This window comes from Hydractinia symbiolongicarpus, chromosome 14 (assembly GCF_029227915.1).
Source record: "Hydractinia symbiolongicarpus strain clone_291-10 chromosome 14, HSymV2.1, whole genome shotgun sequence".
NCBI lineage: Eukaryota > Metazoa > Cnidaria > Hydrozoa > Anthoathecata > Hydractiniidae > Hydractinia > Hydractinia symbiolongicarpus.
Window position 1 is genome coordinate 15960974 of NC_079888.1, and position 16682 is coordinate 15977655.

Genomic DNA, 16682 nt, shown 5'->3' on the forward strand with positions numbered 1-16682 from the left:
ACGATCTTATTGGCTCATCAGGATCTTGATTCATATTGTTTAAGGCAACTCGTGCAACCATAACGTTTTCCTCCCTGACAGCGAGTGATTTCATTGAAGCAAGGATGACATCCTCACTTTTTTCGGCCAACATGCCAGTGGTGGATCGGGTGAGGTCTCTGCGCAACTGCTCGTCACAGCATTCAAGGAGTTGGAGAACAGCATCTCTACCTGTGATTTTGGTAGCGGTCTTGTACTCAATCCAGCGGGTCAGGAAGTATTTCCAATCCTCAGAGGTTCCGGCTAAAGTAACAGTGGGACGTCTCACTCGTTCAATCTTGGCCGTGGGTGATACCGATGTAGGTTGATTCGAATGCGTGGTAGCATGGGTTGTCAGTAGTGCAGCAATGATGACAGCATCGAGGTCTGGCGTGGTGTAGGTGCAGCCAGGCACTGGACAACTAACTGATGGCATGTCGAGGCGTTTCACTTGAAGATTAAAAGATTCAACATAGATAGGAATGAAACCATTTGCTTATTTATTAGTATGCAATGTTGAATCTGAAAACAAACAATAAATACAACAGTTCAATGTTCATTACTCTCTAGTCCCTAGTTACCTGGCAATTGAAAAATAACTGACATTACCACTTTGATTGGACGTTATTTAGCATCAAAGTTATAAATGCACTGTATTTGCTTTGGTAATCTTAATATGCTTTTTGTTGACTAGTTTGGTAAATTCTGGAATTTATTGACTTGTTGTAGAAACAGATAGAAGAAGATTACTGTGTTTTTTAGATTCTTTATTTTAAACACCAATATTAAAATGTTTTATCATATTAAAACATCACATTGTTTTTTTAACAAGCCCATAATTGCCCTGAATCAAGTGGGAATCAAGCCTCAATTTACATACAGAGATATATGGCAAGATTGTTACATTTTTGTATGAGAAAAATTTGTTTTTAGACGAAATTAAGCGGAGAAAATCGTCAAGGCCACAGAAGAGGATATATGATCCTGAAAAAGATTATTATTATTCTGCTGCAGCGACTTACCGATACCATAATTTACATAAGGTAGACGTGTATGAGGTTTATAATATGACATGTTTTGCTGTTTTCAGGTTCTGTTTTTCTTAAATATTGTGCCAGTCAATTTTTTATGTATGTCTGTAATACAGTATCAGGAATGTCAATCAAAATCCAAGTTTACAGTTATCAGCAAAAATGTAAAAAACTTTGTACAAGTCAATTAGCACTATTTTAAGTGCTGTTTTTTGGTTTTATTAAAGTTTGAATCTATATCCTTTCAAAGTTGAAAATTAAAACAATGGAAACTTTTATTGATTTCTGTTGCCACTATGCAGGACAGAGTCTTTAAAATCCCCTGACGGAAGATATATATATGTATATGTATAGAGAGGATAGATAGAGATAGCACAGAGCATGGACTCTGTTAATTTTTTGTCCAGGCTAAACGCTCCGAAAATTCCATATTTTTTTTTGAAAGCCAATGAAGATGCTTTATTTTAATATCTGTCAATTAAATGATCAATCTGAACAGAGAGTGTGGCCAGAACATTCCATGTGCAGCCATGACTAAAAGTGCTTTATTTTCTTGGTCGCCCCTTGTGGGTCTCTTTGGTTTGGTCGTAGTAGCTTTATTGATGGGGAGCTAAGTATGGAGTTATATGTGGGACAATATTTGTGCATTTACGATGCGACGAAAACCATACACGAATATTGTCCCATATATAACTCCATAGCTAAGCACTATTTTTTAAATTCGTGTATTTCTCAGGTAAGAATTATTTTATATATAGCTAAGTGAGAAAGGTGTGCTGGCTAGCTAGCTTTCTCATTTTTTGGTGCTGACTTGGATCTCCTTTTGATTGATGCTGACAGCCTTTCAAGAAATTACTTACTTGCTAGCGAGCTATGGAGCTAGCTACACAAAATAGTGCTTTGATTAGAGTGCCTTTTTTTCTTAAAGAGCAAGCAACAAAAAACCTTTATCCTGTCTTGCGTAGTTCTTCCATGACTGGACACTCAACTCCTGTTCTTATGGGAAAAAGGGGGGCTCTTCTATCAGATAAAAAGATATATGAATTCGCACAGGATTTTAATTATACAGTACTGTGAAAAGGTTTGTTAACATCGTGTTCGTGTAACGAGCATGGTGCACCCGAACCACAATAAAATCGTGGTCTTTATGTATAACAAACATTCAAACATTCTATCCACTAATATTATTATCTCCACGAAGGATCGTATGTCCCACGATTATTTTCGCGAGCTCCACGATTTTCATAGCCAGTATAATTTAATTTTTTTTTTCTTTTCAAAAAAGTATTTGATTAAAGTTAATTTGTTTGTTTCGGGTTTTATCAAGTTAAAAAAGCATATTCAAAGTTTTTGCTTGGTGTATACTTTTTTGTCATGGAAGCGATTGTATTTTTACGAAATGTCATTTGTCAAGAAAAGTTAAATTTGTCTGCGGTGATAGAAATGTTTTTTAAGATTGCATTTTGAAAGTTTATAAACGAAAAGCGGCAATAGAAATGTTTTTTTTGATCGCATTTCAAAAGTTGATAAACGAAAAGGGGCGATAGAAATGTTTTTTTCATCGCATTTTGATTCACGTACTATTAAAATCTATTATAGCTAGCTAGCTTTATGACAACGAATTAAAACAACAAGTATAAATTTATTTTTTGCCGTCGTTTTTTTGTTTTAATTGATGATCTAATACGGTCTTTGTTGTTTTACAAAAGAAGTTATCTATCGTGAAAGCCACAGTGTTAATGTTTAATTTTTGTTCGTGTAGTCCACGAAACATGATTGTGAGGTCCATGATTGTCAAAAAATACGCATCGTGGGCTATTGTGGTTCATGCGTAACATGAAATAAACACGAACCACGATGTTGACAAACCTTTTCACAGTACTGTATTTTTTGCAGAAAAGTTGTTGAAACGTGACAAAAGTTTATTGTTGCTTGCGATGAGAAGTCGGTGAACTGATAATTAACCTGTAACAATATATAGTTAACCAATGCAGGATATTTAGATGCTACACCTAGTATAATTAGCCGTTAAAAGCTTCTTTTTGTTGTTTACAGCTAACTGCGTCTTTTACATGTTTTTTCTTAAAAATCGGAATAGTTTTGTTATTTAATAATATAGACAACATATTTTAATTTTAACGTTGTATCACTACGAAGAACAAAAGTAATAACGCTAATTAACGATAGAAAAAGCCCACTTTAACGTTATAGCATTAACATGAGATAACACTGTAGCGTTATTTATCAGTGCAAAACAGCGCCAACGTTGGCTAATAACGTAAATGACTCGTCCACCGGCATGAAATTATTCTCCATTAGAGCCTTACGGCCTTTAGTCATAAAATAGGACAGGAGCACTAGAAGCTAAGTTATTTGGCTTTCTGGTGCAATTTGTTTGTGAAATAATATGACAAAACGTGTAATCAATACCGTGCTCTTGATTTATTTCAAACATTTATTAACACAGATCATTCGCTTTCTTCCCATTGTAGTACAAAAAAATCAGGCAGAAAGTGGCCTTGTGGAGTTTGCAGGAAAGGGGTTGGTAGTAACTCAATTTTTTGTCAGACTTGCAAGCATTGGGTACATAAGAAGTGCAGTAGTATTAAGGTTAAGAGCTGACATTAAGTTTGTATGCAAGCATTGCAAAGGTGAGATTATAGAGAATGAAGTATTTCCAGCTTTAATGATGTACAACAGGGGCTCGTTAGAGATAGTTGAGAGCTTCTGTTACTTAGGTGATATGTTGGGCAGTGAAAGGGGTGTTGGAAGAAGTTTTACTTGCAGGATAGGTTCTGCTTGGAAAAAGTTCAGAGAGTTACTTCCTTTGTTGACTAGCAGAGCCCTGTCAATTGAGGTAAAAGGTAGGTTGTATGAGGCCTTTGTAAGAAGTGTTATGTTGTACGGTAGTGAGACATGGGCAGTGAAGCAGGAAGATCTTGACCGTTTAGAAAGGAATGATATGAATTGGCTGGGGCACTTGGAAAGAATGGAGGAGGATAATTGGGTAAGGAAGTGTAAAGACTTGATAGTTCCTGGGGCAAAGCCCAGAGGCAGCCCGAGAAAGACTTGGCAGGAGGTTATAAGGACAGACTTGATACAGAGGAAGTTGAGTTTAGATCTAACAGAGTCTAGATCAGATTGGAAGAGGGTCATTAATATACCCCGTCCAACCCATGCTAGCATGATAAACGGACGTTAAGCCGAGAATGATGTTGATGATGAGAACAACGCTGGATACTAAGTTGATTAACGTTTTTATATATTTTGTTAAAGTCTGTTCTGCAAGTTAGCATAACAAGACCATGTGATAAGTGCCTACGATTCTTATTTTCAACCTTTTCTAACGTACTTTGGAAACTAACTAACTACTAATCAATAACATCCTACAAAGATTATGAAAAAAAGAAAGAAATCAAACAAAACAAAAAATTTAAAAAAAATATCGCTATTCAAGCATGCCCCAATAACCAAACCAAGGGAACACAAACTGAGAACATGGATGTTACCAAGATAGAGAAATAGAAAATGATATGCAAAATATGCAGCAAACATTAAAATCGACAATTTGTCAAATAAATAATAGTATTGAATTTATTCTTTCCACCATAACAAAAATTACTCCTCAAGCCGAGAATGCTGATCCACTTGACTATGTATCTACTCCAACTGATAAGCTAAATAAGATGTATCACCTCCACTTGACTTCAGCTCACCAAACATTGCACCTGAAATTTCAGAATTAGAACACACGTTACTAGGTTGCTCTCTTCCTATAAACAGGTTACTCAAAGATCATACCGTTTAGAGCAAGGATTATTGCAGAATAAAGTTTGCCTTTAAATCTTGCCTGACATTCCTCTCTTACTTCAATTTTTTGGCAAACTAAGGTAGAGGTCGCGAAGATTGCGGTTGTGTTATCGGCACAAAACCGAACAAGTGCATATTTAATTTTTTTCGGTGCAGAGCTTCTGCATATTCTTTCAGACATCGCTAAATGCTTGCGTTTTCTACTCTTGCCTGCGATTTTGTGGTAAACACGGTGCCACGAAAGATCAGACAAGTATTTTTAAGCTTTATTCGCGTCAGTTTATATTCCTTCGGTTGTGGCACACTAACTCATAAAATTCCTGTAAAATTATTGAAGCGTTTACTCCAAAAGGCTTTGATCACGTGCATGTCCAGACATCACATGTTTTATCGTCCAATTAAGTACAGTGTTAGTAAAAGATAATAAAATTAAACCAATAAGAATTGTAGAGCGGTCTAACCACGTGACTTAAAAGATCGGTTTTTTGTTTTGGATTTTTTTGTAATTAGCTAGCCAAAAACACTAAAACATGGAAGGTAAGTCCTATTCAACACTTGACACAGAGACTGTTACGGTACAGGAATTTATAAACAAGGGTTGTGGCTGCAAATTAGGTTCGGATAGCGGAAAGTGTATTCCACAGCTTACTGAGGGTGAGGTTGCTGAATGTCGTAATTCAACACAAGAACGCAGTAGCGATGAACGAAATTTATTGTTACTTAGTTTTTTACAAATGTTTCATAAGCCAACATACTTGTCGAAAGAAGTAAGCGAAAATTTACAGTATCACATGTATGGAAAGAGAGTCTGTAGAACGACATTTCTTTTCCTTATTGACATGTCCCTCCATAAATACACATATTTGTGCGGACATTACAATTTCTATGGTGTACAGCCAAGACAACACAGCAATAAAAGGAGGCTGCCTTCAAATAGCCACACTTTCGACACAAAAAATACGTAAAAAAATTTAATTATAAATTTTGCTGAAGAAAATGTTGTTCTTCTGCCCGGTCGAATCCCTGAATGATGATGAGAATATCTCTTTGGTACCATCATCAGAAACCAAACATGGAATTTATTCTTTTTACAAGGACTGTCGTATATTACTTACCAAGTCTCCCTTTGTTTCTTACAGTTTGTTTTGTGAGCTTTGGAATCAGTTGACATCTTGGATGGTTGTGGCAAAACCAATGACAGATTTTTGCCGGATATGCCAACAAAACACTAACATTATGCTAAAGAGTATTAATAAATCAGAAGATGAAAAATCATTAGTAATACGTGAACAGTTAGAACACTTGAAAAAAGCCAAAGCTGATCTATGTTTTTAAAGTCTCAATGTGAGCATGCTCAAGAGCAAATAAATACAAAATCTTTGAAAGTTATTTACCTTTTCTTTTTCTGGAACTGCGCATTACAGCTGGGATTATGCCCAACAACTGCATTATCCGCAAGATCCCCTACAACCTGATCCGATTTATTTCAAAACTGCTCGGAAATGTGGAATTTTTGGAATTTGCAATGATGGTACCAACACTCAGTACAACTACCTTATTGATTTGATAGTACAGGTAAGGGTGCAAATTCCACAATATCATACCTCCATCACTTCCTTTCTTCTCACGGAATTGGAGAAACTACAGCGAACATCCATGCTGATAACTGTGTTGGTAAGTAAAAAATAAACAACAATAAGTTCAAAAGCAAAAATTGATGATCTACTTTATACCACATAAAAAATGGTTTTAATACCTTCAGAAATCTTAAAACCTGTGTATACATAATGTTCTTGCATTTTAGGTCAAAACAAGAATAACTTCTTTCTGTGGTATTTGCTATATGGTTGGCCTTCATCATAAAATCACCTACTCTGTTATGACTGTAGTTCATACTAAATTTAGCTGTGACATGTGCTTTGGTTTTTTTTTAAAAAAACACGAACACCACACCTTTGTGGACGTTATATGACATTGCCAACACTTGCAACAAGTCTGCGACATGCAATGTTGCTGAATTAGTAGAAACACACGATGTTATCAAAAATGTTCTCTGGGCTGTTTAAGAAGGTTTCAAACATTACTGATTATCAGTATTTCACCATGGACAGAGAGGAACCTGGAGTTATCACTTGTTAAAACAACTCTCCACGCAATACCAACCAAGTTTAACATCCTAAAAAACAAACCAATCACCAATAGCTTACCACCTGAAATTATCTCCCCTGGATTTTCAATGGATCGAAAGAAGTATTTATTTAAAGAAATCCGACAGTTCTGTGCACAGGGTACGAAAGACACTGTGGCCCCAGTTCCTATTGAAATGTAGATTTTTTTCTAATAATTTTTAACATACCTTAAGTGGATAAATTTTGGCAGGGATTAAATTTGATACCCGCCAAAATATTAAAAACTGACTATTCGCCAAATTAAACACTATTAAATAAAAATATGTTTTTTTCCTAAAAAAAGAAATCTTTTTTATATTCACAACAAGGTTTAAAAATAAAATTATTTCTTTGTGTCATTCGCCAAAATAAATCCCTGACAAAATAAATTTTTTTTTTCAAGTCACCAAATAAAATCCTCGCCAAATTTTTATATAATTTATCATTCGCCAAATTAAATCCCCGCCAAAAATTCTATTTTAGTCATGCGCAAAAATAAAAGACTTCCCAAAATTTATTCACTTAAGGTATATTAATTCTTCATAAGAACAGCAATGCTAGGATTGGTAGAAAAATGCAACGCAATGTTTCGATTTTACTTTAAGAACAATTGCATTGAGTCCATACTTTTGTGGGTTAAAACACAGGGCCCATAAAAGTAAAATTAGTTTTTTATAAACAGTGAGAAATAGGGAGAAAACCCAGGAGTTTCAAGGACTTAAAAAGAACAGAATAATTTACAGGGGCACACTCAAATTGTAGTCAGCCTTTAGGATTTTAAGACTGTTAAAAGTAGCAACTTGAAAATATTGTAACAATGTGAATATTGTAACTAGGTAACAGTTGCTATGATGTTATACTTTCTTTTGGTTTAAACAGAATTTAAACAATATATGACACACTTTTGTTTTGTCTTGTCTTTGCTAAACAGCAAATACATATTTTTTTACAAGAAACTCAAGCATATTGTACAGAATAAAGTATCTCAAAATTCGTTAAATGGAGCTTTCTTTCTAAAGTGCAATAACGTTTGGAGCACCAACTGAACTAGTAAATTATGTTTGACCATGTTGTCCTGTAGCCAAATATTTAGGAAAAATCGTTGTAAAACTAAATTTATGATTCCTTTTTTGTCTCATTATATTCTGCCTACATATTCTGAAACTGTAGAACTTTTTTAAAAGTAATAGGGCTACGTTGTGACTTAGTATTAATGTTACAAAAATTTGAATATATATTAGTCCCTACCCTTTCAATTCCATAGATTAAAAGAGATAGCTGGAACTGAAAAGCCAACCATGCATTCTCTAAATCGTGAAGGAAAGGTCTCGGCTTTGTTGCCATTATTGTACATGCGCTAAAAACAAGTTTTGCCAGCACACGGAAAATCAAAATGGCGTAATCATGCTTTTTAACGTTAATAGAGTTATTTTAACACTAATTTTTATTATTGTCTTAGCGTTATTATTATTACAACAAAATTATATTAGCGTTAATAACGTTATAGTGTTAAATGTTAGCTCTAAAGCGTTAATATTAGCGCTTTAAGCGCTAATTAACGCTAAATGTTTGTTATCAAATTCCCCTGGAAAGTCACATGTACTGCTAGCTACAGTAAAATTATATCTTTTTTTGCAAAATCGTTTCTTGTTCTTTTTCTTGGTTTTAATTAAAGCACAACTTTATATTGATCTATATAAATATAGATGGCTATGGGGAGATCGATAACGAAGAAAAGTGAAAATTTAAGAAAAAAGATATATCGTATAAGTAGCTGTATAAGCGGCTAATTATACTGTACGCACTGTATATATAATTATTCTGCATAGATAAATAGAATGTCTGTATATTTTATATGGCTAGCCTTACAAATCCTGCATATTATTTCCAGGAAAGGCCATAGCTTAGATAGGGAGTCCTTGAGTACTTAATGCTCATTTTGAGATTTGCAGATCCAATTAGGGTCCCCCTCTACCAGACCACTCCCTGTAGCATCCAACAGCCCACATAGTGTGTCATCTCCCCAAGCTATGGCACCATTGAAGACGGCTAACTATTCTGATTATCAGTTTTTCTTGTGCCTAATTTGCTTGAAAATCTTTCTTGAGATCAACCTAAAGTATCACAAAATATTTTTCTAAGATTTCTTAGAAATGACTTGATTTTTAAAAATCTCACAAAATATACCTGTGCATCACATTGCATGGATTTGTATCTTTGTATTAAATTCCCTTTTTAAATCAAAGAGGCAAAGAGAGGTTAAAGAGACAATATTTAAACAACCTGACAAGAGAGTAAATTTTGAAGGCCTAAATACTGAAATATTCAAATGCTAATATGTATTTATTGCTGAATTAATAAACAATGAACTACTTCATCATTCAAATTGAGGTCGTTCAGAAGTTATTATATTCGAATCGTCAAGTTCCTACATAGCAAGATTTGTATTCTGGAATTTCCAGAATTTTCCGGATCACTTTTAAAAATATGCAGTTGAAGTTTTAACTGTTATTTTAGAATGCTTCTTACAGCTATGTAAAAATTTTATTTTTTATTTATTGAGTTGCATTTTAACATGTTAGTTACAAAAATAGTTGAGAATCGTGATACTCGTGATTTGTTTACCCCATAATACTCCATTTGCAAGGTCTACTTTAAATTTCAAAATTTTTCAGGCTATACCAGAAATCTTAAAGCCGCAGGGTTCTTGTTTTTGTTCGGTAAACATGGTAGTTAAGAAATGTCTTGGAATTAAATAGGTCTAGGAAAGTCACTGAAAATTTTTTTTAAATGTCTTAAGTATATGTTTCCAACAATAGTGTAAACAACCCATTTTTCTAAGGTAGTCAGCTTGGACCTTGAGTTGCTTATCTCCTATTTTTTTACTGACAACACTGAAATTGTGAACCCCACCTAGTCCCTTTATATTTTGTTATTTAGTAGTGAACTCACACACACCAAATTTTCTTCCATAATATATTTTTCTGAAGATATAAGCCGCACCATTAATTTATTTTTTTCGTAAATCTAAGCCTGTACATGCTTCCAAAGGTTGTAAAAAAACTTTTAAAAGTGTTTGTGCTTGTTATTTGTATGTTTCAAAGGTTGCTGGAGAAAAAATCTTGTATCTAAATATATATATTAAATTTTAATGGGTAATTTGCATCAATGGGTTTTTTGCTAATGTCAAGCAAAATAATGTATTTAAGAGTAATAGTCAGGAAAGATAACTTCTGATGTAAGAGGCAAAAAAATCAGTGAAATTTGTTTCTAAAAATTTGTGCAGACACTGAATTCAATTGTCTGTATTTCTCATGATATAAAAAAAAACTGCATGCAGTCAATATTCTATTTTACCCTAACATAATAGCATTCAATAAAAGGGTCAATCAACTACTGGTATTATACAAAGAGAAATTGTTCTTACAAGTGAATAACATTAGGACGCATTTGAAGTTAAGAATAATACAAAAAAAAGAAGAATTCATTATAAATATTCACATTTGTTCTGGATTTGATTTACTTTAAAGTGCAGAAGTTTTTTATATTATGTTATTGTAAATTCTCTGTGGCACAAACGAAACAGTATGAAATGAACACCACGATTAATACATAGTTTTCTTGTTATTTTTATTTAAGTTATGTGTGTGATGTCAATTTAGTTTTCTTTCTTTTTAAACAGGATGATTGTGTAAAATGTTTGTGCTGTGGTCAATCAGGTGAGTGATAATTTACTGTTACAACAGCATCAACTTTGTCTTTTCCTCCCCTTATGGGGCACTGAAGAAAATGTATGTTTTCCCAATTGAAAAAACAGAATAAGTTTATAATAATTATAGCAATGGGTACATATCTCTGTTCACAGTAGTAAAAGAAACTTTGTTATAAGCCAAATATGTAATTCTTTTTATTAGCCATTTAAAATCCATTTTGACCTGCTATAAAAACCACAAAACTGCGTCATTAAAAAACTCAAAATGCAGCAAAGGGATAATTCTTTACAGCAGGGCCATGTTAATTTGCAAATGAATTTTATTTTGTATAGATTGATATTGTTGTATTTCATCAAAGTATACTATTATTAGTAAAATAAGATGGTATTTGGTTTTGTATATCACGTCTAACCTTCTCCTTATCTTATCTTTTGTGACAGAAACTTAAACGCTAGCAGTGTCTTCATAGACATAAAGCTCGATAATAAACTATACTATATTGTATGCTTATCTGAATATTTCCTAAGGACTGGCTGAAGGATTTGGGAAATAGCCGTCATTTTAATGGGGCTTGTTATAGAATAGTATCTTTACTATGTTTGTTGGAGGACTTATGTCTGTCACCTTAATTTTAGGCTTGGATTCCGCAGGAAGGAGGAGGTGTAAGTATTTATAGATCAAAACAAATTTCAATAATTTTCTGCTCTCCTATGTCTTAATGATATATTCTTTAATGAATTTCTTTTTTAGCAACCAGGAAGCGAAAAACTCCAGAAAGGTTGAAGTACACCGTCTTCCGTAAGTGCCTAATTACCTTTTTTTCATTCTGTTTACACTTCATTTTATATACCCTATATTTTAGAAATTATGTGGTGCTGCTCTCCTCATAGTAAATGAATTTATATATTCAAACCAATTTGGGCACAATTGAGATAGACTAAAACAGAACAGATTTTTGTTTAAACAGTCTTGTTTCGTTAATGCTTTATTTAATGTCTTGATGTAATGATGAAATACATTTTAGATGCTAAAAAAGAGGCAAACACTGCCACCAGTAAGTACATTCTTACTTCACTAAGCAACACTAAAGTTTTAATAGCTTCCTTAATTGGTGTTGTAACATCTGGTTTATTTTAGTTAAGAGAAAAGAAGAGAAGTCCTGCGTAGGTAAGTTCTTCTTACCAAAGTTGAGAAAACTGTTTTCATATTTTGATGAAAGTATTCGTGAAAAGCAGGATGTTATGTCTAAATGTGATTGTCCGGTTCCAGCATTATACAAAATTTATAGATTTTTGGCGTGACAGTTTTTGTAGTGATCCTGTGTATTAAAATAATTTAATTTTTTGATACAAAGATTAAAAAAAATATTGTGTTTTCCAATGAAGTTCGTAACTGTAGCGTTATTTTTCGCTAAACATTTTGTACTATTTTTTATAGCTGCGCAGATCCCTCCAAATTTTAATGTTGAAGGTAATTTTAATTATTAGACAAAATAATATTTGTTCCAATTAAACTTGACATAGGATATCAAGACAATTTTGACAAGTAAACACTTGCTCAATCTTAGGGATCTATGAGATGACTAAAATAGACTGGCTTTTGTAAAATCAGCCATTAGCAAAAAAAATTGGCTGTGGCAAGGCTATCAATAAGAAAATAACACCAGAGCAATAAATCGCTCGCCCAAGGTTAAAATAATTTATACTGGGCGAGCAATCTGAATAAATAGAATAAGTTCATAAACGCATCTTTTATACCAATTTTTTTTATCTATTTTATCTTGTTTTTTTATATATTTTGGTTATTTTCTACTGAAAATAATATGAAAGATAACATTGATTTCCGTGTGAGATGAATTGATATTGCCCAGCCAGAATAAATATTTTTGGAATTTGAGGAGCAATTAATGGCTCAGCTAGTTTCTCATTTCTCAGAATTGGGCGAGCCTTTTCATGAGCAAGAGCAATTGCTCTCCCCTTCTTAATAGGCCTGCTGTGGTAAAAATGACTGGTTTGTTTGCTGAGATCTCACCTTCATTAAGAAACACACAAAAACACATCTTAATATATGAGAGTAATGTTTGTGGACAATAAATATTAGATTAAAAAACTTAATTAAACACCTGAGAAGGGATCTTTTTTAAGCTGACAAAGCTTTTCACAATAACAAGCTGTGATATATTATAATAAAACAATGCACCGAAACAACTGCTTTTTTTATTTTTAGATGTTATAAAGGATATACTACCTGATGTAAGTTCTTTATTTTTGTATTTGCTGTCCTATTTTTAAAAGTAATACCATTTTTTCAATTTTGATATTTTAGCAACATTCTTTTGTAAAAGAGTTTTGAGAACTGTAATTACAGTTCTCAAAACTAACCCAAAGACAATTTTTTTATTAGAGCATTTTCTATTAAGAAAAACTTGTAAAATTTTGAGGCTTTCTGATGAAAAAAAATTGAATTAATTTTTTACGACAGGACCCAAATTAGAGTCAAAAATCTTCTCTCTTTAATAAGCATGTCTTTAAGTTCAATACAGTCAAACCTGCTACAACAACTTCTTGTATAAGATTTTCACCTGCCTTGAATGAGCATTTGGTTCCCTACAATGTTTATTAAGATTTACATGATTTGAACTTCTAATAGTTATGTTGACTTAGACACACTAACGTATGCATTCTGCACTGATTTCCCTTCATTTGTCTTCAAGTATTAACTGCTTATTGTAGTTTCACGATTTTTAAAGCTTTTACAGGAACTTATGCTAAAATATAAAAATTATTTGTTTTTGTTGCTGTTAAAGTTCAGGAAAAGTTAATTATTGGAAAAATATATTAAACAAAATTCTATATCGCTGTGGGCGCTTCACTGCATTTACAACCTACTGCATACATCTGCTAAAAAATAGACATGGTTTACCTGCTTTTCAGCACCCAACCGGGTGCATAAAAGTCTTAAATTTGCCAACTTCCCATGTTTTGGACCGTTATATGGAATGGAGTTGTAAGAGTTTGATAAGGCTAAATCCAGGGGAATTAGTTCATAATATAGAGATGTTGGCTATATCACGGGATTTCTTATACTAGATAGCCTTCTGTTATTAAATAAATAAATGCGGTATTGCTTTTAAAAAACTGTTTTTTTGCCAAAATAACACTTGTTTGCTTGTCCCAAGCATCCTAATTTCTCCAATGGCCCAATAACTCGGGATCTGCAACTTGTTTTACCATAAAATTTTCTGGGTAGGCTTGTATGGGCCCTGTATGTTGGTTTAAAAAAATTAATAGCAAACTGACACACAGATACACACAGATGCCTGGATTAAGCAAATAAATATCATTTGGCAAAAAAATTCATATTAATCAATTTATCTATGCATTGGTAAAGTTTGAACTCTCTTGTATACAATGTCTTAACAGGTCTAAAATTATTGATCGCAAATATTGTCAAAATTTGCTATTACTTACATATGACATCATAATTTATGCAGCATAATAAAAATCACTTTGCTAGCTTCCAGTTACTTTGTTTACCTTTCTTGTAATTATATTTCTTTGGTTCTTAATTACAGGTACCAAATGAAGAAAGAAAAGTGGAAAAAAGTCTTGACAAGCCGTGTAAGTTGAAACTGTATATTTCTTTTAATGTGGTATTTTTGAGTATTGTAACTTTAGTACACCTCTTCCTATCAACCGGTTAAAGATATATTTTCTCAATGATAATAAATTCTCTATAAATCGATGTAATTCATTTGTAATAATTTTTTTTTATTGTGAAATATCCACTATGGACTAAAAATCCTTCAAATATGCACAGTCAAATATGTTTTGTTTAGTTCTCCATAAGTGACTTAATATTTAGTTTCTTGTCTTTGTCTTTATTTTTAGCTTATTTTTCAGTTTCACTTTTCTTCTTAAACGTGAAGATAACTTCGGAATAAGAAATTTGATAACAAAAATTTAAAATGTGTGCAGACTTTTTTTTGGCATTTGGGTTTGGCACACTGTGAAATATCTATCTTACTTCAAAAGTGTTTTAAGCGACAGAATGAAAATTCAGATATCTAATATCTATCTAAGATAACTACTATAATATCAAATAACTATAATTCACAAAGTGTCTATATCCTTCCTAACAACATTTTTACAGAATTTTCAGGAATGTATTGGATGAAAATAAGTTAGTTTTGGATGTACTTACCAGTAAAAATAAAAAAATAAGACCCTTTCGGAGAGCTGTACATTGTAAACAAAAATCACCTTTATAATATCTATGGATTGATAAAGTTTATATGCACATCCCTTAACAGGTCTAAAATTATTGATAACAGAAAATGTAAAACTTTGCTAATACTTAAATATGACGTTATAATTTATGTGGCATACTTAAATCTGAAACTCTTTAAATGTGAATATCTTGAGAACGGAAAGAGCTGTTTAAAATATTAAAAAAGACTTATTAACCAACTTTTTTAAGCTCTAAGTTCAACGTCGTTTTATACCTTGGGTTTTCTTTAAGTAATTAGAAATAATTTATGTACTATAGTAGTAAAAAGATTTATGACCTTGGTTTAAATATATCATTACCTACAACAATATTTTTTTCATGTTTTGAGTCCTTTTTCCAAAACATACTATGAGCTTCCAACGATAAAGTTTGTTATAATAAGATAGTGGCAAATTTAGTAAATAAACAGACCAAAACATTCAACAACAAATCAAATGCGCAATATGGTGGCTTCTTCGTTATTCATGAATGTTTTATTTTTTCTTATCTTTTCTTGCAAATTTGTTTAGTAGCATAAAAAATGAAGGATATGTTCATCACATGGTCTTCAACATCTTTGCTATTTTAATCCTTTTTATTGTTTAATTATCTTGTGTATTGAACCGTGACCATCAGAATTAAGGGAAATATATTTAATTGTTTTCCAGTTTAGCCATCCGTTTAGCAAATGTCTAAAAATAATCAATTCTAAATAATTCAGCACTCACAATGATGAAAACAAAATTGGTATTTTTACCAGACTGTTTTATATTTTGGGTCTAGTGTGTTGTCGTTATGCCAGTTTTGGTGAAAATTCTGTTTTTATGTTAAAAACATCAAATTTTCTATGAATACATTTACATCTAAACATTCTTTGTCATGTCAGCTGTACGTGTAAATTGATTTATTATGGAGCTAACCAAGCCAATCGGTCTGTTCTTCAAAATTAACACTGTCATTATAAAATTTTTATCAGCAGTTGTGCCATGCGCAGTTCGTCTCTCCTTTAACAAGGTGTATTAAATATTTAAGAACTTTTTGTCTGATTGACCTGTCAGTAATATTGCTGACAATTGTCATGTGTTAGACATCATTTATACCAAGTTTTATGACTTACAACCTAACACAAGGAAAGTTATGGGGTGGAGTATTTTCAGTTGTATTAAGCAACATTTAACTGAATAATATAATGGTAATCATATTTTTTAGTATTTGGGAGGAGACCAAGGAAAAAAGCAAAAAAAGGAAATGCTGCAGTCTCTATTACTCTTGTTTCCCCGAAATCTGTTATTGGCCAAATACAACTACTAGATGGCGAAAGGAACTATGTTACTGCCCTAAAGGACATCGTAAGTTTCATTCACTGTGACAACTTACTGCCAGTCAATATTTTAAAAATGTACAATGACTTGCGATTTCTATCTAATTTGTTGCAATCACGATACAGGTAGAATTTATTTATATCTTCAGGCATTTCAATCTATTGATGGCAGAGTTGTTTGTCATTTAATAAACAAATCTCTGCACATGAAAAAAGGGGATACAATACATATTCCAAAAGGTGACTATTTTTTCTACTATAGATTTTTTTCCAAATTTTTTGACCCAAACTTCTGTTTTCTTCCCATCTTGGACGTTATTGTACTTGTAATTGTGCAGGTTATTGCATTTTC

At 32.5% G+C, this 16682-nt stretch overlaps 1 protein-coding gene across 4 annotated transcripts in view; it reads left to right on the forward strand.

Moving 5' to 3' along the window:
• LOC130626128 (uncharacterized) overlaps nucleotides 1-16682 on the forward strand; it is a 74722-nt gene that overhangs the window by 37457 nt on the left and 20583 nt on the right. For all 4 annotated transcript variants that reach the window (XM_057441232.1, XM_057441229.1, XM_057441231.1 and 1 more), the window contains 11 exons: nucleotides 952-1061; nucleotides 10710-10746; nucleotides 11376-11402; nucleotides 11491-11538; nucleotides 11765-11794; nucleotides 11878-11907; nucleotides 12178-12210; nucleotides 12967-12992; nucleotides 14315-14360; nucleotides 16219-16358; nucleotides 16480-16570. In XM_057441232.1, coding sequence (XP_057297215.1) covers nucleotides 952-1061; nucleotides 10710-10746; nucleotides 11376-11402; nucleotides 11491-11538; nucleotides 11765-11794; nucleotides 11878-11907; nucleotides 12178-12210; nucleotides 12967-12992; nucleotides 14315-14360; nucleotides 16219-16358; nucleotides 16480-16570 — 618 coding nt within the window. The remainder of the gene's footprint in view (nucleotides 1-951; nucleotides 1062-10709; nucleotides 10747-11375; nucleotides 11403-11490; nucleotides 11539-11764; nucleotides 11795-11877; nucleotides 11908-12177; nucleotides 12211-12966; nucleotides 12993-14314; nucleotides 14361-16218; nucleotides 16359-16479; nucleotides 16571-16682) is intronic.